The sequence below is a fragment of the Centroberyx gerrardi genome, chromosome 16 (genome assembly GCF_048128805.1).
Source record: "Centroberyx gerrardi isolate f3 chromosome 16, fCenGer3.hap1.cur.20231027, whole genome shotgun sequence".
Lineage (NCBI taxonomy): Eukaryota > Metazoa > Chordata > Actinopteri > Beryciformes > Berycidae > Centroberyx > Centroberyx gerrardi.
The window spans coordinates 18,680,116-18,701,361 of NC_136012.1; the positions used below are offsets into that span (position 1 = coordinate 18,680,116).

At 42.2% G+C, this 21,246-nt stretch overlaps 2 protein-coding genes across 2 annotated transcripts; one reads left to right on the plus strand and one right to left on the minus strand.

Annotated features, from left to right (window-relative positions):
* The first annotated feature begins 1,026 nt into the window (after positions 1-1,026).
* srpx2 (sushi-repeat containing protein X-linked 2) lies at positions 1,027-8,712 on the plus strand. Its single transcript, XM_071916179.2, has 10 exons — positions 1,027-1,318; positions 3,920-4,000; positions 4,208-4,399; positions 4,881-5,057; positions 5,478-5,601; positions 5,686-5,807; positions 6,728-6,907; positions 7,030-7,163; positions 7,288-7,409; positions 8,110-8,712. Exons 1-10 carry the CDS (start codon positions 1,273-1,275, stop codon positions 8,288-8,290), a joined length of 1,359 nt encoding a protein of 452 aa, XP_071772280.1. The 5' UTR covers positions 1,027-1,272; the 3' UTR covers positions 8,291-8,712.
* sytl4 (synaptotagmin-like 4) lies at positions 8,701-20,701 on the minus strand. The gene is made up of 17 exons (XM_078289255.1): positions 20,549-20,701; positions 18,250-18,442; positions 17,610-17,825; positions 16,693-16,802; positions 16,356-16,470; positions 16,086-16,250; positions 14,933-15,059; positions 14,708-14,810; positions 14,512-14,609; positions 13,510-13,602; positions 12,532-12,710; positions 11,923-12,025; positions 11,207-11,368; positions 10,398-10,503; positions 10,190-10,298; positions 9,889-10,097; positions 8,701-9,726 (listed from the first exon to the last, which is right to left on the minus strand). The coding sequence occupies exons 2-17, from the start codon at positions 18,366-18,368 to the stop codon at positions 9,578-9,580; spliced, it is 2,163 nt and encodes a 720-aa protein (XP_078145381.1). The 5' UTR covers positions 18,369-18,442; positions 20,549-20,701; the 3' UTR covers positions 8,701-9,577.
* Between the last annotated feature and the right edge of the window lie 545 nt (positions 20,702-21,246).

Consider the following 21,246-nt stretch of genomic DNA (forward strand, 5'->3'; position numbering starts at 1 on the left):
TTGTTCCTAAGAGATCCGATAGCAATGCAAGATAGGTCTTTTTTTTCCACTTAACAACATTTCCGCTGTTATTTTGAAGGCAGCCGCATTACTTCCGGTCTTATTCTGACTGACTTTACTCCTTTGATAATGGTGGATGGCACAGCAGCTCACTGTAGGCGAAGTTAGACCAGTTGGGATCAATTGGACATAAAGTCATAAAATTGCGTGCATTGAAAAATTTTACATGAAGATTGGAAATGACTTATTCAATTTGTTCTAGTAATCTATTTTCCAGTCTAGCGAACTGCACGTAGCCTAATCACCCTTACAAAAAAACCAACAGCAGTATTATTAAAAATGTAGGCCTAAAAGGACACTATAGGAATATCACATAAAAACTGTTGACCCTATAAAAATATTATAATGATACTGTGGGAGATAAAAACAAACAAACCACAAACCACGATAAAGTCCCTATAATTCACGAATGAGATCCACTATAAATCTCCATATGATTATTATATGAATATTATAGTAATACTATAGGAGATTAAAATATTATAAGGTCACCATAACTCATTATTGAGTACAGCAGACACACAATAAATCCATATTGGAATATTACAGATTATTACTATTATTATTTTTAAAGTTGTATTCTTGCCTTGCTTGTTTGTTTTTGCTGTTTAGTTTTTCTTTTTCTTTTTTTTATCCTTTGTATAGCACTTTGTAACAGTGTTTTGAAAAGTGCTACATAAATAAATGTATTATATTATTATTATTAGACCTGTTATTATTGTTGTTGTTTCCTATTCTTTCGGTAGGGGAATCAGCTTTTATCTTATTCTCATCATTTATATTTTCACTGTCGGGATAATCATCACTTTCTGTGTGTTTATTTGGAGGGGTGGAGTTTTATAAAATGGCTTAATGTTTAATGCAGTTGGGGAGGAATTGTGGGAGGAAACAGAAGACAAACTTGAGAAGTCCGACAGTGCCACCATGCGGCATTTTCCCTGTTTCTGCTGAACTAGAACTAGGAGGATCTGGTTTACAAAAAAAAAAAAAAAACCCGAAGACACTGGTGTGACTGGAGCGTCTGTTCTCCTCAGTGGGCATAAAAAGTATGGATTAAAAAAGTCGTTTGATCATGTGTAAACTATCTCTGGATTAACTTCTTTTATTTTATTTCAAGTCTGCGATCTCAACCACAGCCTGCGCAAAAGCATTTTTTTTTGTATCCGCACAGCAGGCGGTATCATCTTTGCGCTTCAAGAGAAAAGTTTCACCATGTCACTCAGCCGCATCGTCGCAGTGTTCATTTTCTACTTTACAGGTGAGTTGCTGAGCCTTAACGGTGAAGGTAAGAAAACCCCAGCAAGGCCTTTCTGCAGTTATGTTTCTGAGTTTGTGCCTCGAGTTTATGTTTCTGAGTTTCTTACTTCTTCTAGGAGTTTAGGCGTTCAGCAAAAAAGCAAAAAGATATCAAAAATGTCACTATACTTTTTAAATCTATAAATCTATAAATAAGATTGGTTGAGACAGTAGAAATCCCAGATGTCTGTCATTCACTCACTCATAACCCATGCCTGCAGTTGGGAAATACCTTCATCTCCTCAGTAATAACTCTTGTATTAGATGCAGATGTGCTGGATGTTTGAGGAGAGTGAATGAATACAAATGGAGCCCATCCGTCCCGTAAGGAATGAGGAGCTTGATGAAACTCTTCCACAACACAAAACCTGGTAGAATTTCGGGGGAAATTAAATAAAAATGTTTTAGTTGGAACACTGCAGGTGAATTGGCTTCCTCTTCTCTGTGTGTGTTTTCAGGTGCTTCTCTGCTGCTGTTAAGTGTGCAATTACAGCTCCAATCACTACGAGCTAATTACTGAGTCCCCACGGGCCAAGCCTTCATTTGATCCCACAAGATAGCGAGTGACTGACGTGACCTCAGATCCACCCATGCACTCAGATGATAATGCAGAATAATTAAAAGGGACGTCAATTATCATCTCGGCTTTGTTATTAGTCCCAGATTGCCTCCTGTCCAAGTCTAACAGGATTGATTGGCATCGGCAATGGCATTTTTTAAATTAAACCCTTCTACACAATAACTCAAACAAGCAACTTTTGTCAGCCAGCCATCAGTAGTGGAGCTGTCAAGTACGTCTAATGTGACTCATCCCTCCTGTTTGGATGCTTTCCCTATGCATGACTCCCTCAGTACTATGAGCTCTTGGTGAGGATTTGCGTCTGGTTTGACTGATGCACGGCGTGTGTCAGTGTCTGGGCATCCTGCACTCTTTCCAACAGGACTACCTCAGCAGTTTCACCCATGTATAATTAAAAATAGGCTGCCACTATGAGCTGTGAGACCGCTAATGCACTGCTTCTGGTGGCCAGATAGATGATAATTCATGTCAAGGTAATATCAAGAGAGGAAATGTCTATGTAGGCTGGTTTATTTTATTTTATTTATTTTAAGATTTATTTGGCAGGGACAGTAGGCCTACACATCAATCAACATTTTAGTTCACACTTCAGTGTAAATGTGTCAGAGTTAGCCAAGAGGCTAATTTACATCTGTAGTCCCCAGGCAGGTCAACAACATAACATTGGTTGTCTGTCACATTAACATTACTTCAGTCCTGTGGTGTAGACCTTCTCCAAATACCAGGCACAAAAATCTGATGAGCTCAGCTTGTTTATTTCCTCTGTGACTAATTTTCTGTAAGGGGGACTTGGGAAATATTAGTCTGAGGAAGTGTTACCGAGTGGAACGTTGAACTCATTAAAAGCTGATGATAGGTGTAATAGAAACATCACTGGAACAGTCTGGAACAATTTCCAGAGCGGGAATAGCTGTTTAAATGTGATGAAACTGCCATTATTAGGGATTTCATTGAGTGCTGAACTTAATTCGGGTGTCATTGTGCCAGAATACTCAAAATACAGCAGGCGAGGTTGAGCTGAAACTATAGGGAAGCAGTTCTTTTAGTGCAGGAACTGACTTGAAGCCGGGGGCGTGGGGGAGTGGGGAGGTTTACGGACTGGAAACTCTCAAGTTTGGCACCCGTCTCTAAACATGGAGTCATTTTCAGGATCTTAAAAGGGAAAAAGGGATAATGTGCACGAACCACAAATGCTGAGAAAGGAGAACAGGAGTGAGGGAGATTTACTGTACGGAAAGTTGTATTCAGGAATAAAATTCAGAATAAAAGGCTGTAGTACATGGGCAATACCGCTTTCAGCATGGGAGTGGATGAGTAATAGATGAGGGGGTGAGTAACAAGCTCAGAGTAGATAATGAAAACATGCTGTTCATCATAATTGGTAGTGAAGCAGTTCATCTACATTGCCTCAACTTCCTCATTTAAAGTTTTAACAATGCAGTGAGAGGGCCAGAAGACAGGAGATAGACAAAGGCAGGAGGTAAACATAAAATCTACTTTAACTCTAAAATCTTTTATGAAGCGTGCTTTATCTATACTCATGGCTGTGTTAATGCCTGTTGATTTATTTGCGACCCTTCTCAAGAAAACAAGATAATCTCTATGTGCTTTTGTAAAGTTCGTACACTTTCCAGCATGCTTCAGGATCCAAAGTCCAAAAGCGTTCATGCGGGCTTGTTGTCAGCTTCACTGATTGCAAATCCAGGTGTCTGTGGACTGGAATGTTATTGAGCCGCTGTTAAAGGAAACCTGAAAGGAGGTTATGCAAATGAGACTTTGTGGGGAGAATCATTTGCATGCCAACCTGCCTCTGTATGACCTATATTTTACTCTTGACGCAGAAGCTCAAAGTCATTTCGTAGTAAGTCATAATGTCTCGACAGAGAACCACGTGTTTGATGTGTGACATTTTGGCCACATGAAATCCCTTATAGGTTTGTTGTTTGCTCTTTTTACACGTCTGATTGGCTTTTATTGTTGCAGCTGGCTCCGGGACCACAGAGCACAACGGCTACAACGAGCTGGCGTTAGAGGAAGACAACACTCCTCGACTAGACTACAGCAGTGCGTATGGGAGGAGACACACACACACACACACATATAAAGTACACACACACAGAACACTCCTCTGATCAAATGGATGTGTATCCTTTAGCCTGAATGTGCTAAACTATCTCTCATTTGCTTGGAATCTCTTTTTATTCATTGCAACAAGTTTTATATTCTGTGCTTTGCTCTGATAGATTTCTGTTTATTTTTCCTTGAATGCAGACCCACAGTGGTGTCACTCTCCAGGCCTGACCAATGGGGAGGTGACCTGCGTCTCCCCTCGAGGAGGAGGCCACCGCAGCACCCTGGGCACCCGCTGCGAAATGAGCTGCGACCGCGGATACAAACTGCTGGGGAAGAGCTCCATCCAGTGCCTCCCCAGCCGCCGCTGGTCTGGGACAGCTTACTGCCGCCGTACGTGGAAGTTGAACACGAACACAAGTTGATGACGAAATAACTTAAGAGTGTAACTCAACACCAAACCCAAACGTGTATAAAGCCTGACATTTAAAGGTGCAAAGTCTGCTATTGAAATTGCTATTGCAATCTGCTGTTGGCTGATCTTTGGTGCCAGGTGATGTCACCATCTGTTGTACTCTCCAGAAGGTGACACCAAAAACAGCATACTTTGCACCTTTAAATGTCAGACTTTATACAGATTTGGATTTGGTGTTGAGATTTCAGTGTAGGGTTTCCATATCACTAAATTGTCAATAACACTTCAGATTTACTGATTATGTGATTGTTTTAACCCTTTAGATTTAGATCAGATTCTTTATTGTCATTTTAACAAGTACAACAAAATTCTATTATTATTTATGATTTTATTTAACAGCAATCCATAAATGCAGCTAGTATAATAAATAATAAACGTGTTGTTGTGTTGTTTCTACAGAGATGCGTTGCCATGTTCTGCCCCTCATCATGCACGGCAGGTACACCTGCACCCGGGGCTTTGTGGTGGACTCCAGGTGCGACCACACCTGCGACCCTGGCTACCGCATCGAGGGGCAGCACGCACGCATCTGTCAGCATGGGGGGTCGTGGAGCGGGGCTGAACCCCTTTGTTCAGGTACTTGTCACGGTCTTAAGTGTGCAGATCCAAGTAAAGCTAGCTTGATGTTCAAATTCACAAATCTGGTGCTGGAATTGGACAGTTGTACTTTTACCTCCCTGCCATAAAATGGACTTAAATTCAATCCTTCTGCATTGCTGTCTGGTTTTCCGTTAGTCTTTCATAGGCCCTGCTCCCCATGTGTCCTGTCTCCCACCCACACAAATACAACAAGCATATTTCCTGCCCCTCTGTTCTCTGGACTGGATCCAACATCATGGTCTATTGTCTTCCAGTCTTCAAATTCCACTCTTTCTAAAAAGGAATTGCTGCAATTAAACCGTGCCAAAAATGTGCAAACTATCAAACCATGTTATTTTCTGTTCTGTATTATCACCCCTGTTGTTGAAAAGTAGGTTAATTTCCCACTGATTTCAGATTATGATCCTCCCAAGATCAAGTGTCCTCTGTCCAGAGTCAAGGTTGCCGAGCCTGGAAAGCTGACTGCCAGGGTGTCCTGGGACCCCCCTGTTGCCACGGATACTGCTGATAAAACACTCGAGTATGTCGCTCCTTTCAGTGTTTTCTTTTCCTGTTCACTTTAATGGGAATGAAACAATTGCCCCGTTTTTTTGCCTCTCTGCAGTGTAATATTAGTCGGCCCGGCGCCAGGCACCGAGTTTAAAGAGGGAGCAAACATCATCCGATACAAAGTGTACGATCAGGCCAGGAACAGAGCCGCCTGCAAGTTCATTGTCCGTGTGGAGGGTAAGGTGCCAAAACAGTCAATGGAAAAAAGAGAATGTGAATTGACCTGAGGATTGAATTTATCAAATTAATTTAAATACACCAACAAGCATGATACCTGCCAGGATGACACTGTTATAAGATTTTATTTTAGTTTCCAATATAAACACAAACCATGGCAACTCATACATTTATCACAAACAAAACAACCAAACATAAATTAAAAACGACAAAGACAAAGTCGATATCTACTCGCCTGCCAACAGAACATACAAGCAAGACACCAACATTACTAAGCGTCCATCAGAACATACAACAAATCAACATACTTGCTCAGCCCTACATACCTCATATGTTCCCACCTATTCATATTAACACCCAAGCCATCCTGTACCTTTTCACATAGCCTCTTTTACATACAAGTTAGCACATTATCTGTTCATTGTTATCACTTCTTTTACGATATCCACCTGATTATTACTCTTTATTTCTTCTATTAATTCTCATCCCTTAAACAAACCTCTGCACAAACCCCCCCTCCTGAACGGTTATCAGTTATGACTATGAGTGCCCAGTAGTTACTGCCTTCATTATTCCATCCCATATGGCTTCAAATTGTGCTATTTTATTGTTTTCTATGGCTAATATCCTTTCTATATATATATATATATATATATATTTTTGTAAACAATGTTTATTAGTTTTCTTTGTAAGTACAAAGGACAAGAACAATATTCCCCCTCCCCCCACCCCACTTCCCCAGACCCTTCCCAATAACACAATAACAAACACGTGTTACTAACAAAAGACGAATGGGTGGCATAAACCCACACAGAAAAAAGCAACAACACGGCAGTATCCTTTCTATATTTAAATAATAAAGCATTTGATTCTTACAGTGTTGCAGTGTTGTTCTTATTTCCGTTGCGTTCTCCTCCTAGTGAGAAGATGTTCGGGTCTGCCGCCCCCTCTGCACGGCTACCTCACCTGCTCCTCGGATGGGAACAACTACGGTGCAGTGTGTGAGTATCACTGTGACGGAGGATATGAGAGGAGGGGAACGTCTAGCCGCGTCTGCCAGTTCAACCGCAGCTGGGGTGGAGGCCCTGCTGAGTGCGTTCGTGAGTATTGACAGTCTCTATGAACATAATTATCATGTCTATGAAGTTGCTGTATATAAATAGCAGCATATAATGGGGTATAAATGCAGGGTATGGCTGTGTGACCTTTTGTGTATGTGCAGCAATGGAGTTTAAATCAGATGTGAAGACAGCATCCGCCCTCCTGGATCAATTTTATGAAAAGAGGAGGCTGCTGATCGTGTCCGCACCCGACATCACTGACCCGGACTACAAGCTGCAGAACGTTATGGTACAGGTGAGGAAAAGACACATGAAAACCACAAAAAATTGGCTGTTTCCAGAGGGAACGTTATAAATACTGAGTGCTGTAAAATTCTTTGGAGTCTTACAGCCCCCATGCATCTTTGTGTTCCCACTAGAAATCAGACTGTGGCTTAGACCTACGACATGTGACTGTGATTGAGCTGCTGAACTCCCCGCCTCGGGAGACGGGCCGCATCAAGGAAAGGCAACTGGGCTCTGAAGTCATCGAGGGTTTGAGGTAACAGGCGGGGGGTTTCCTTCCTGTTGTTTGGCAATCAAAATTATCCAACAGTTCATTGTAAGAAAAACAGTGGCGATGTGCCTTGCATTTCTGGGCTTGTTATGGTGTATTTTTCTTATCCCCCTGGATAATGGACCAAATATAGACAATGCAATGTCACATCATTTCCAGTGCAATTACAATGTTGTTTGATAACAGAAAATGTTTCAGCTATCTAAAATATCAACGGTAAATGTCAAGTTTTGGCGTCAGTCCCTCAGAATCAAAGAGCAAGGGCATCTTTCTTATAGACTCACCATTTTGCACCGATGTTCAACAATCATACTGGGAGAAATCTATTGTAGAAGAGGAAGAGATACCAATTTCTCCACCAACAATAGCCTCAATAGACCAGAATGCAGTGCAACCACAAGACATGATGTTGCATTTTGCGTAAGGAGCATGACTCACTTTTTCCTCAACTGGAAAAACGTTTGCTCCACTATCGGCCTCTCTACTTACAACAATGCAACAAGTTGGCATTCTGGGAAATAGGAAATCACTAATTGAATTTGAGGAGAAAGTGGGTACAACAAAACACTTACATTACGAAATAATCCCTGGAATGCATCGAACATCAGATTGATTATATAACAGCGTGAGAGTATCAGAGGATGGATTTTTTACTTTAAGGATCTAATTTCTGTTTTTTGTGTAGGCAAGCATTCAGAATCTCCAGATCCTACTTCAGCATGGTGCTGCTGGACGAGCACGGAGTGGACCGGGAGAGGTTCATCACCCCCGTGGCCTCGGACGAGCTCTTCTCCTACATCGATAACTTCCTGCTGGACGAGGAGCAGCGAGAGAGGCTGGAGCTCCACAGAGACTTCTGTGACTAATCTAATCAGGCGCTCTGGTTGCCACAGGGATAAACTGATCAGCGATACCAACAGAACACAAACGACCAGCAAGCGGGTCGAGAGGACATTATAAAGGGAAACAAGGACAAGAGTAATGCAGTTCCTTCTGTTCAAATGTGATCACTACACACTATGAGACAACACAGAAGTGATAGCACTGTTTCCTCTACATTAATTCAGCAGTGGAGAGGCATGACGGCCAGAAAACAGCGATCTCAGCTACAGAAATGTGGAGGGTCAAAATGTCAAAATCAGAATTTAACCCATGAGGCGAATTAATATTTTCGTCATCAAATATTCAAACAAAACCCAACAACCACTGATTTGATTAATTTTTGAAGCCAGCTGATAATTATACACAATACAATACACAGTTAAGACCAATGGAGGATGATTTGGGGTTTAGTCGTTTCATTTTTATTAGGTGAACGGAATATTTAAGGCAACTTTTATGTAAACTTGGCTCTGATCGCACTCTTAGGCGTCAAGAGTTAAAATCTACCTATACATCTACAGACAGACAAATTAAATAATTGCAAATAGGGCTTTTTATGTAACTGTTATATAAACATTAATTTTACATAAAGATGTCGGGTAGTAATATGAACTACGATGGCTCACATGATGGTATGGATTGAAGTAAGCATAATTTGTCAGATGCAACACCGGAAATTCTGTTTAACACCACAGTTTATAATGAATGGTTTGCAGAGTACGGCAGTTATAATGCAACTATACACAACTTTAGAGAAAAGAGTGATACGATATAACACCATTTCTTTTGTTAAGTGCTGCGTGCGATTTTGATTGCACAAAATATGTACAGCCTGAATTTTAAAAACATAAAAATGACAGCGTGTCAATACACTTAAAATAAAGCAAGAGCGTAGTGTTGTGATGCTTTGGTACACTTTGGAAAGAAACACCGGCCTGCAGTCAGAGGAAGCTGTGACAATAATGAACTCCACCAAAGAGACTTATGCTTTGAAAAGAGGCTCAAAAGTGCAAGCCATGCCATTAATAGACTTTAAATATTTGTGTCATATAGGGAGGCAGGTATTAACAGACATTTAGTGTTCAGTAGGCCACAAAAACTGCGTCTCTACTTACAGCCAAATCATCTGTGAGCCTGTTCATGCCGACAAGCTTCTGGTGTGAAAAACTTGCCAGAGGAATTAAGTCAACAATCTCACATTTGTCTCACAGCTTCTCCCCATTTCAGCGTCCATGGCTTTTCTCCCAAGTTTCAGGCTCTGAGCGGCGTCCTCATTTGTCCTTAGTCTTACCCATGGAGGAGCGCAGGGGGAGAGTGCCCTCTGCCCACGAGTCGGGGTACTGCATCACCTTCTGCCACAGACTCACCTCCTCTCCCACAGAGTCCATCTCCACCTCCTCCTTTCCGATTTTTACAGTGCCTGGAAAGGTAAAGATCTGATTAATTCAGTTCCCTTTCCCCCCCCCAGTTTGATAACCATCTAGGGTGATTCACAAAACTACAAAACGACACAGCCGAGTCCTGAAAGAGCAGAGAAAATCTCCGTGTCACCAGGTTTCATTGAATTCTGTCAGTCTTTCACCTGTGCCGGTGCTGAGGCGGACCCCTCCCAGGAACTCGTTGCTGGACATGGCCTCTCTGTCCCAGACCGTCAGCTCCAGACACATGCCCTGCAGCTGCTCCAGGCTCAGCTCCTTGTACACAAACGTGTGGTCGTAGTGCGGGTTCAGACTCTTCTTCACGACTGGAGTCTTTCTCTTTGTGGACTTGGCCTTAGTTGGTAACAAGTACCTGCGGTGCCACAAACAATTAGCTTAGAAGAAAAACATTTGCTTACTATGGAGATGCAATGAGTGAGGTGTTAAGAGTGGACAGACACTAACCCTTTTACAAAAGAGTCTGACGTTCCTCCTGATTTCATTGCCATCAAACTCTTCGCCTCTTTAATGAGGACGTGCAATTCTCCCCCTTCCTCAGTCTTTCCCTTCTTGCCTAGGGAGAAGAGAGGCACACCCGGCATTCAGAAACATGAGGCGAAGGGCATCAAAAACACAGGTAGAGCTGATTGCGCTTTTCTTACAGCAGTCTTACCTTTGATTTTGTCAGTTGTTGGCTTTGTAGGTGTGACATACTTCAAGGACACCACCAGGTCTCCTTTGTACTGAGCAAAAGCAGAGGCCTGAACAGGATTGGCTGCCTGTTTGAGGGAAATGTATTACTACTAGCTCACAAGAAGCAAACACTGAAAAAAAAAGAAAACTCAACAAACAAGGCAACAATAAACATTCCTTCCCCACATATGATGCAGTCTCCTTATGGCCAATCATAACAAATATACCAACTTGTTTTGACCTGTAATGGTGGTGCCATCATTGGGCCAATCAGTGTAATATTGAAAATGCTGGGGTGTTTTCCAAGTTTCGTCAACGCCCAATCAGCAGATATCGAATGTGACGGATGGACAGGTGAACCAGGGTTCCCACACCTTCTTAAACATCAAATTCAAGGACTTTTCAAGGACTTTCCAGGCCCAATTCCCTCAAATTCAAGGACCCAACACGGCATAGTTTGAGACACGGATCAAGGTTAATTACTGTTACAACACTGAGAATTTTTATAATGAGAACTAGCAGGCTTTACAGAAGCTCACAGACAACAATTAAAAAGAGAGAGAGGCTTGAATGTGTGAACACTTCTCAACAACTTCTCTAAATTCAAGCACTTTCAATGACCCATGTCTATTTGTCTATTTTCAAAAACTTTCAAGGCCTTGATTTTTTTCTCAAATTCACAAACTTTCAAGGATTTCAAGGACCCGTGGGGACCTTGTGAACGAACGTCAACCCCTCCCATTCATCGTCGGGGATAAAAAAAAAAAAAAGCATATTTCTCTGATGTACCTTCCCCATGAGTGCCACTCGTTCCTCCTGAGGGGAGTCCAGGTCCCGGCAGTCCAGGGGAATCTCCACCTCTCCCAGGAAGGCGTTGCGGCTGATGCGTCCGTGGTGCCAGACTGATAACAGCAGGGACCGGGTGATCAGCTGGGAACGGCTGACTGAGTACTGGTGGAGGAGGAGGAGGAGAGGCGATGCATCAGAAGGCTCGTCTTAATACTGATACACTAATGGAGAGGTCTTATTGAATTTTAATGCTGAGGTGCTTTGGGAGCTTTTAATTAATCACAGAACTTCTATGAAAGTAGAAGATGAACTGTGGTTTTATTGGAAGTTCTATTCCCTAATCTAAAAATCTCAAATATAATTTGCCTCTTTCCTAAGCTAAATTGCTTTAGACTTTAAAGAGCAAATCGAAAACTACAGAGCCATTATGTTACAAATTGATTTATCAAGCTAATTTCCTATTCCTCAACCTTGTTTGGCCACTGTATTTAAACTGCCTCTGTACATTCAGAAGGAGGCCAGCAACAAAATCAATATTTGTCACTAGCTATTCTTATCTTCAATGTCAATATCAGTCTTAAAAGTCTCTGTAGGTGGGGTCATTATCTGCATCAGGCATGGCGCAAGGTCGGTAATCAGGGAGTGTCATTAAATCAACAGCCTAAGGCCAACAGAGTTTCTGTCTAATTCTTGAAGGGCCATTAATAAAGCATCACCTTTAAAGTCTCTTTGTAGGTGGGGCTCACTGTGTTCCTCTTGATGCTGGTCTTCCTTTTGCTCTGGCGAGATTTGTCTGGGAGAAGGTAACATTTGACATAACTGAAAAACAAAAACAGAAAAAAAAAAACATGTCAAGCTGAATGGCTTCCCATCTGGCGCAGCAAACCATCCAGACACTTCCACAGTCCATCCATTTCTCAACTAAATGCCGTGAAAAATGTCTGTTGACATTCAATTTCCTGTGAAGCTCAAGTAATCACCTCCGGGACGTCGTTTGCAAGACTTCGTAAACACAGAGCCACCTCTTATCTAAGCTGATCAAAGTCTTGTTAACATCACTGAAGGGTGTGTGTGCGGTAAACAAAGAATTTATATCAGAGTCACATCTAACATGCTGCTCATGTGCTTTCAGTGGAAGTGGTTGCATGATGAGGGGAAGTGAACAATAGAAATTCACATCTTGTGTTTTACAGTCGGTGTTTAAGAGGGAAAGAAAAGGAAAGTTGACGCTGACGTTTTCCCACTATGCTGCAAATCATAATTCTTTTTTTTTGCTTTAATTTTTCTGACACTGCTCAGAAATAAGTAAAGTCCTTTATACTTACGGGTTGGAGCGCTGCCGAGAGGCGTCGCCGTAGGCCAGCCCGTGGCACTCCTTGACGAAGACATGGAGGCTCTGGGTGTGTTCCTCATAGCTGACAGTGAAGACGACATCTCCGCTCACCTCCACGCTGTCATAGTCCCCGGCCTCACTGTAAATACTCATCAGACTGCCCAATGTGCTCTGGAGAAATACACACACATCAAACCTGGGTCAAAAATCATTTACAAATAATTCTTAGTGTTTGTTTTAATCTGGTTGGATTGGGTTGGGTGTGTGTTTGCCATGTAGGGAAATACACCGAGTGCCAGAAATTTTAGACAATCACAGGAAAATATTTCAGAGTCAATTTAGTTTACTTTTCTGTGATTGACACAAACCTGACACTATCTGGATTCTCCTGATGGGGCAAACCCCATTCATTTGGTCTTCAACCAACACGCAAATTAACAAAAAAGAAGTTTCAACAATAGCAAATATTGACATTTAGATAATATTTGGACAGACGTGACCTTAGGGGTAAACACTGCAAGTCACAGTTTAGAAACATTATCATATAATCAGACTTTGCTTACAGCTACAAAAGACATTAAGTACAAACCAACTAAATGACAGGAGAAGTTGCTGGCAGGTAAGAGAAAGTGACTCAAGGACAAACAATAATATTAACAGCAAATCAAGAAATGTCCCTCAGTATCTATACAGATGGAGAGTGACAGCATGAAAGCCACATTATCCTCAGATTCTCATTCCCCGAGGCTTTGTTTTGCACTGGTAACTTTAGAAACATATTAAACAGACTTCACACACTGACTTCACACTTCCTAACTTGAAGGAGGATATCCGGAGGTGATAGCTGCTTGTTAAAAGTTATCTACCATCAATTCCGTTTTGAGAAGCACAGTAGAAACTGTTTTTAGAGCACTAACTAAAAGGTAAGAAGTGAAAAATATGATCAAAGAGACAGAAAAGTTAAGTTTACCTTTGAGCTGTGCAGACTGGAGGAACTTGAAGCCGCCGTCTTTTTATGGATGTTAACCAAGTTATCAATATCCTCGTCTTCCTCTTCGTCTTCCTGTAGTACCATGGAAAACATTTAGAGGCCTGATCATACACACAGTGGTATTTTCCCCTCTGTTTAAGGAGGGTTTTTCTTTTTAAACAAGTCTAGAAGTGGATCTATTCATGCAATGGAGAGATACCATGATTGGGAAATATGAAGTAGGAAGAGAGGTTAAAGGAAAAATCCATCTGTAAACACTTAAACACTGTTAAAACAGCTATGGGCAATGCACCTTGCATTTCTGGTCCCATTTTGTTCTTTGGTGGTGTATTTTTCTTATTCCTGCAGATAACTAGCCAAATGAAGACAACGCAACATCAGAACTAGATATTTCCTGCACAACTACAATGGAGTTTAGCAGAAAAATTTGCAGCTATCTAAAACATCAGCGGTAAACGATTTGGTGTCAGTCTCTCAGCATTAAAGTGCAATGGACTTCTTTCTAGACTCAACATTTTGCACCGACGTTCAACAATCATGCAGGGAGAAATCCATTTACAAGAGGCACCAATTTCTCCACTGACAGCAGCCTCAATAGACCAGAATGCAATGCAGCCACAAGACATGTTGCATTTTGTGTAAGAGGCGAGACTCTTACTTTTTCTTGACTGGAAAAACTCTCGGCCTCTTTCTCTTGCTACGCTATCATTATCTCTCTCTCTCTACCTACACATATTACTCAGAGCTGAATGCAACAAGTTCACGCTCCTTCTCTGGAGGGCTGTCCAGGGGCATTCTGGGAAATGTAGGAAATCACTAGCTGAAGTACAAGTAGACGAGGCAAGTTAAGGGAAAGTGGGTACGCCAAAAAAGTAAATTACAACACTTCATCACAAAATAACTCCAGGAGTGTGTTGAACATCGCAGATTAACAATGTAAAACAGTGCAAGAGTATCAGAGGGAGGATTTTTCCTGCTTACCTGCACATCAAGTCCTGGTACAGATTTGCTCCTGTTGCCCATAGAAGCCTCTGATGCATTACCTCCATTTTCACGGAGGTCCTGCACTGATGTATGCTCTGTTACAAACATGCACAAAGGAAATTAGGCTAGATTACATTGCAGAAATCACTTCATTGCTTGGGGAAGAGAGACAACTGCAATACAAGACGCTAACCTTGAGGCTTCGTAGAACGTCGAATGCTCTTCTTGAAAATCCCATCAACATCATCCGGGGAATTTACCTCCGACCTCAGACAGGCCCGCTTTGCTTCCGGGGCCTAGAGAGACAGTAAGTTACAGTCAGACAGTAGAAGATAATGACTTCTGATGGTGGAAACAGGCCATCACTGACTGAGCTGAAATGAGCATGTCCAATAGAGTCCGATAGAAAGCCTCTTACAGTTTTCACTTCTGAGTTAGCCCGACTGGAAACACTGGATCCTGCTGGACTCGACGCGACTGTGGTCTTCTCTCTCCTAGAAACGCTGGATCCTGCTGGACTTGACTCGACTGTGGTCTTCTCTCTCCTAGATATGAATTGATATGAACATTGGTTGAAGCTACAATATGCAAATTTTTTGACATTAAAAAAAGAAACAGGAAATATTATACTTGCAAAGAAGGTACTTGGTGAGCGTCAAGGGAGTCCAAAGAATACAGTATATAAAAAAGCTTACCACTGGTGCTCATTGGAAGAAAGGGGCATAGAGTTTCTGTAATTTGGACAATATACTGTACTTATTTTGTTGAGCGATAAAATGGTCCATCTGGGCCCCTTACTGTTATGCCTTGGAAGATTTTACTGACTTTGCTTGATGACGCATTGTATGATATAATCTCCCCTTCCTATAATTTGGTTGACATGCCTATTCTGCTGAGGTATAAATGGTCCATCAAGGCCCCTTACTGTTATGCCTTGGGAGTTTTAACTATCTTTAATGCTGGATGATTTACTGAATGATGTAATGAGTAATGTCATGATGCTGTTTTTACTTTCTTCCTAAGTGGCAGGCGAGTATGCAATTAACTCATTAGTCAGTTGTTTTGCCACACCTATAAATATGTGTTATGAAGGCTTCTTGTAGCAGTTCTTAAAAATGTTCTAGCCCAGTCAGTAAAGGCTTTTTACTATACATCCACATGAGAGCCTTGGAATCCTTTTACATCAGAAAATATGACACTTAATCAGTTTGCGTCTGTCTGTGACCCCGTGTGTATACAGTATATACAGGACAGTCCTAGTCATAACAGTGAAGCTAAACGTGGAGCAGATAAGACACATCCAAAAACATGTGGGATTAGTTTTGCTTTTTGTTTTATTGCAGAATGCCTGCGTTCATCGTGTGCTTCTTCAACGCCTGTGGTGGCTTTATGAATGCCAGTTACCTCAGCCTCAGACCAGATGCTGTTTTATGGTAGAAGAGAGATGAGTGACAAGTGCTGGAGCTTAACTTGACAATGCACTTCCTGCCTCAAGGCGAAAGGCTGCATATTGTAGCTTTAAGTTTTAGCAGAACCACTTCTGCAAATTCGTCCTTTTAGCATGAATTTACCTTGGTGGGTCAGGAGTCCCGCGGCCGGACTCTGTCTCAGTTTTGCTACTACACAGGCTGGATTTCTCTGCGGACTCCGTGTCGCTGCGCTGTTGCAGGTCCTTTGACCCGACATCCTCCTTCGCTTCATACGACTCCCTTGAACCGATAGATCCTGAAGCCTCACTGGATGGACCGTCAACAGAGAACGTGTCAAAAATGCTGAGGCATTCTGAATGTGTGTTCAGCCCTTATATCAATGCAAAGAAAGGAATGGTGATTACGCCTCACCCCGTCTTGGTAGTTGTCTGATCTTTCTGTCTGGGCCGAGGCACAGGAGCGGGAAAGTCGGAGTTCACCTCGGTACTTTTCAACAGCACTTCTCCCATCGTCTCACGCTTCTTCACTTTAACACAGAACAAAAGGCTTAATCGGACTGCTTTACTTGTTGAAACAAATGGAAACGGTATCATGTTATTGTAACTTTGTTTTTTTTCACATTTTCCTCTTTTCCTCATTTAATTGGGTCGACATGCCAGTGACTGCGGGCATTTCATTCGGCCCAGGCTGAGATTTGTTTACATTCCCAATTGAACTGTGCTTGCCCACATCCTCTTCCTGTACTCACATGGCGGCCTCTTTTTCAGGGAGCTTCTCACCAGGTCATGTCCAGGGTTAGTGGAGAAACGGTTCACCCTTTGATCGTAGAACCAGTCGCCTGTGCATTTCTTTAGATCCCTGGAAACCAATATACATCACTGCTTTTATTGTGAAAGTCCTAAACTGAACAAAGCTGACACAGATTTAGTAGTAGCAGTAGATTAAGTATTACACAAAATGGAGTGGGTACTGTGAGCTCATGACTCATTTGCAGCTTATATATTTAACTGATTAGACTCGTTTAAAAAACCCCCCCACAAAGCTCTGGGTTTCCGGAGACAAATCTATTGATGCCACAGATAGATACCATAGTTAGTCATTGTGAAGGAAGGAAGGAGGAGGGGCTAAACGCAGAGTTAGACCGATATATTGGTCTTCCAGTCATGTCGTCCACTGCTAATATAGAGGTTCCTCCCTGACCACAGCTACATAAAAACAGTCTGTAAAACCAGCAATGAGATTTCTTCTTTGCACACTTTATATATTAATTTAATTGCTCAATAATGTTTTTTGTGAATGAATTATTCATTTAAAGGCAGTAATGTATCCCAAAGTTTCCTGGACCATTGAATAGGTTGCGGTGAATCACCCTGCCTTAAGGAGCTGCTAACTCAACCTAAAAGACTTTCATTAGTCTGGGTTTCAGTGGAGAGTTTTAGTGTCCCGTGATGGACTGTATGCTGTTTCCGAGGCTTTCCTTTGCTGCCAAGAATAAAATACTTGAGAAGCCACTGAATCCTTGTAATGTTTTTGGCTTGAAAATGGTCAAATTCAAAGATCAGCGACTTAATTCTAAACATTGGTATTGGCCTTCAAAATCACATCAGTCGAACCCTAGTGCCCACTTTAAGGGAGTGACAATATACAGAAAACAGAGTGTCTTACCCCTCTTTGGCGCACACGCTGCACAGCCAGGATCCGTTGGGCCGCACCGTTCGGCAGTTACGGCACACATGGTGTTTACATGCTTTACACTGGCTGGAGACGACCGTCAGTCGACTCAGAGGCTCCTGGCATCGGCCGCAGCTGCGCTGGCTGTACCTTCCGCTGCCGCGCTTCGCCCCCTTCCTCTTGATATCCACCAACTCTGCCTTCAGCTTCCTAAAACAAGAAAGGGTCGAAAACTCAAATGTTGTCCTTTGACAAACTCCATCGCTGGTCTAGTGTCTTATTTTGTGATGAAGTGTAAAAAAGTAATTCACTTTTTTGCTGTACCCACTTTCTCTCAACGTGCCTCATCTACTGCGACTTCAGTTAGTGATTTTCTACATTTCCCAGAATGACTTTCAACACACCCCAGAGAACGAGCATGAACCTGCTGCATTTAGCTGTGGCTTTCACATGATTTCATGTGGGTTTCAAGATTTTCAGTGTGGGTTTTTCCTTTAATGAAAGATCCGAAACGAAGTGATGCACATCCTTATACATAAATCCGTCCGCTCTGTGTCTATGGATCATTGGTCATGAGTGAGGTTAAAGTAACAAGGTATGCAGGGGCGATGAAGATGAAGTGCTGTCTCCTCACCGTACGCGCTGCTCCTCTGCCTGCCTCAGCTCCTCGTCCCGATGCAGCACCTCCAGGATCAGCTCCCGCTCAGAGTCCGTCAGGAAGGCCAGGTTGATCATCTCAGCAGCCTGCGGCATTGTAGCTCTTTTTTTACAGGTCCTCAGCACAGGTTAACTAGCCCAACTCAGGGGCTGTCCCATTTAGGAAGGCTCTTGAAGACAAAACAGTAGACCAAGAATTGGTTGAGATGGGAAAGTAGTCGACTGTCTATACCTTGTAACTGCTGGAAAACAGTTTGATTAAATACCAATAACTCTTTGAGAAATACTTCAAAAAATGAATTAGAAGATTGACAAATCAGAAAAAATGTCACAAAAAAGCCTACAGAGGGAACAGCACCTCTGACCCCAGCTCCTAACAGAGAGCCTGTCTCAACACTGAGCTCATGCATGGAGAGCTGCACAGCGCTCTGCTGCAAGAGGAGGAACTTGGTGACTGGATGCCCTGCAGTGAGGAAGACTCACATGGGCAGGGACAGTTGTGCTGTCCTGATAAAGTGACTGGTAGACAGCAGAGTGACCTTTCTCCCTTCCTGTTAGCCTCCATGCAGCGAGGCCTCTGCTGCCAGCATGCCAGCGTCCCATCACTCTCCCTGCTGGAGACGCTTCATTAAGGAAATGACAAGGCAGCCACTGCCTGACATAAAATCATTAGATGACCTAAAAGTCACCACAGACAATCCATGGCAACTCTACATAATGATGTCAACTCCCAACAGCTTTGGGTTACTTTCAGAATTTGAAAAAAGTAGCCTACTACTTGAAATCAATTTGAATATTTGAAATTTGCATATTTAAAAGTCCAAATATTGTTTTCACACCAGTCAAGTTACCATCAAAACACTGGCCATGGGAACAAGTCAACAGACTGGCCTTTAGACTGGTGGTTCTCAACCTGGGGGTCAGGACCCCCCAAGGGGTCACAAGATAACTTTTGGGAGTTGTGAGATGATTTATGGGATAGGAAAAAAACATTTCTACAATACAAATGTATTATCATGTCTAGTTTCTCTTGTGAAATACTGAATAGTTTTCAGCCTCTAGGCCTCCTCGGATAATTAATCAAAACAAACAACCTGAAAAGGGAAAAGAATAGTTTGGATGAACTGTTCACTACTCTGCATATGCAGTCTGTGACTGGGGGTTGTCAATATGTCATATGAGAGGATTTATAGCCTAACATGGGAAACATTTGGCCAAAACTGTTTTTTCTAAATGATAAATGACTACAAGGAACCAGGATGCTGGAGGATTAAAAATCCCACAGAGTCAACCAGGGTGAAAGGTTGAAACAACATGAGCTCAGCATATCATGAAGGGTTCCCACCCTCTAAGGATACAGAGAGCCAGGTGGAGTGCTCCAGTATAAGCCATTTGTTTAATCTTAACATCAAGCTTGTCATCTGCCATGTTCCCATTTGAAACTGAATGCTCCATTTGAACAGCCTCAAAGGACAAGTCCAAGCATGTGTTTAAGAAGCTGGGAGAAATGTGCGTGTGAAATATCAGGGGGAGGAAGGTTAACATCCTAAGTAAAACTTTTTCCTCATTGTTTGAACACTTCAGGCCAATTGACTCATGGTTCAGTTGAATAATACCGGCAAGGCAACTTAACTAGAGGAAATGGCGCATGCGTCTGTCACAGATACTGCAGGGAGATACTGCACTAACTGGAATAATCCTTAAAAAACACAAAACACAGGGTTTGAGACAGGGACTTTGTCAGGTGGTCAATAGTTTTTCCAAGAGATTTGTAGCAACGTTAGTGTCTGTGATACAAATTATGTATGTCAAGTTACCATGAAAGTGTGTATAAACGTTACTATTGCATGCAAACTCCAATGTCCCGATTGACTGTCTTCCCCTAACTCATGACATTCATTTGCATTGAACAAACATGAAACTCTAGTGCAAGTCGGCAGATTTCAAATCATGCTTTAAGAACACACCAATCGGCTATAATAAACTGTATCGAAACGCATAATTTCATAAAGCAAGTGGGCTAAGATGCAAAGATCAAAATGTGATTACAACAACCTACTCACGGGAAATTAGATAATTCAAAACGCAAACCCCGATATTCACTTAAACCAATAATCTTAGACAAGAGCTGCGCTAATCCAAGTGTAGGCTACGGGCTGCAGACTTGGGAAGCAGAGCCAATGTTTTGTGTAAGCACACAACCTGCAACAAGATAACAGATAAGTAAGCAGCAAAGCACGAAACAAGTGGGCTAATTAAGAGAAAATGACAGACACCTGCTGTTTAAAGTTGACTTCACCCCCTCCTCCGCTATTAGGATACGGCTTGCGTCACTACGGGCGGCGGCGAGGAATTTCTCACAAAAATACAACAAAAAAAGGGGTTTAAAGTCGTAGAGACGGTGGATTCACGCCGCATTTAAACTAATAATAGTGTTGTGTGCCTGTAAATAGGCTAACTTACCTTCCTCGGAGGCAACACCCGGCTACAATCCAGCCTTTCCCTCCTTTTGCCTCCCGTCTCTAAAACTGTTGACTTTCTGGTCCAAGTCCCGGAAGATAAGGAAAGTTTGCCGCAGCAGATCAGGAGCGCCTCTGAACATTTTCCATGACAGGTGCATTTCCTTTGCTCTACTTAACCACACAGTCGCACTGGATGTGGAAAATCTGATCCGCATTATTATTAAAACTCTGCAGCAGTTTGCGCTCTTCCATTACCCAAATTGTACAGAGATTTATTTTTTAATATTTCTGCAGAGGCGGCGTTGGAGTAAAATGTGGAATAATTTACAGAGAATATTGTTAGTTTGGGAGATTATTTTAACTAAATCAGCAAGGGAACATGTGCAATGCAATATATATAAATGAAGAAAACGAGCCATGTGCATGTTTTGCAAAAATAATGTGCGAATTTTGAGAGTTTGGTAGAAAAAATAAAAGTATAGTGGATGCCAGAAAATAAATCTTGTCACTAT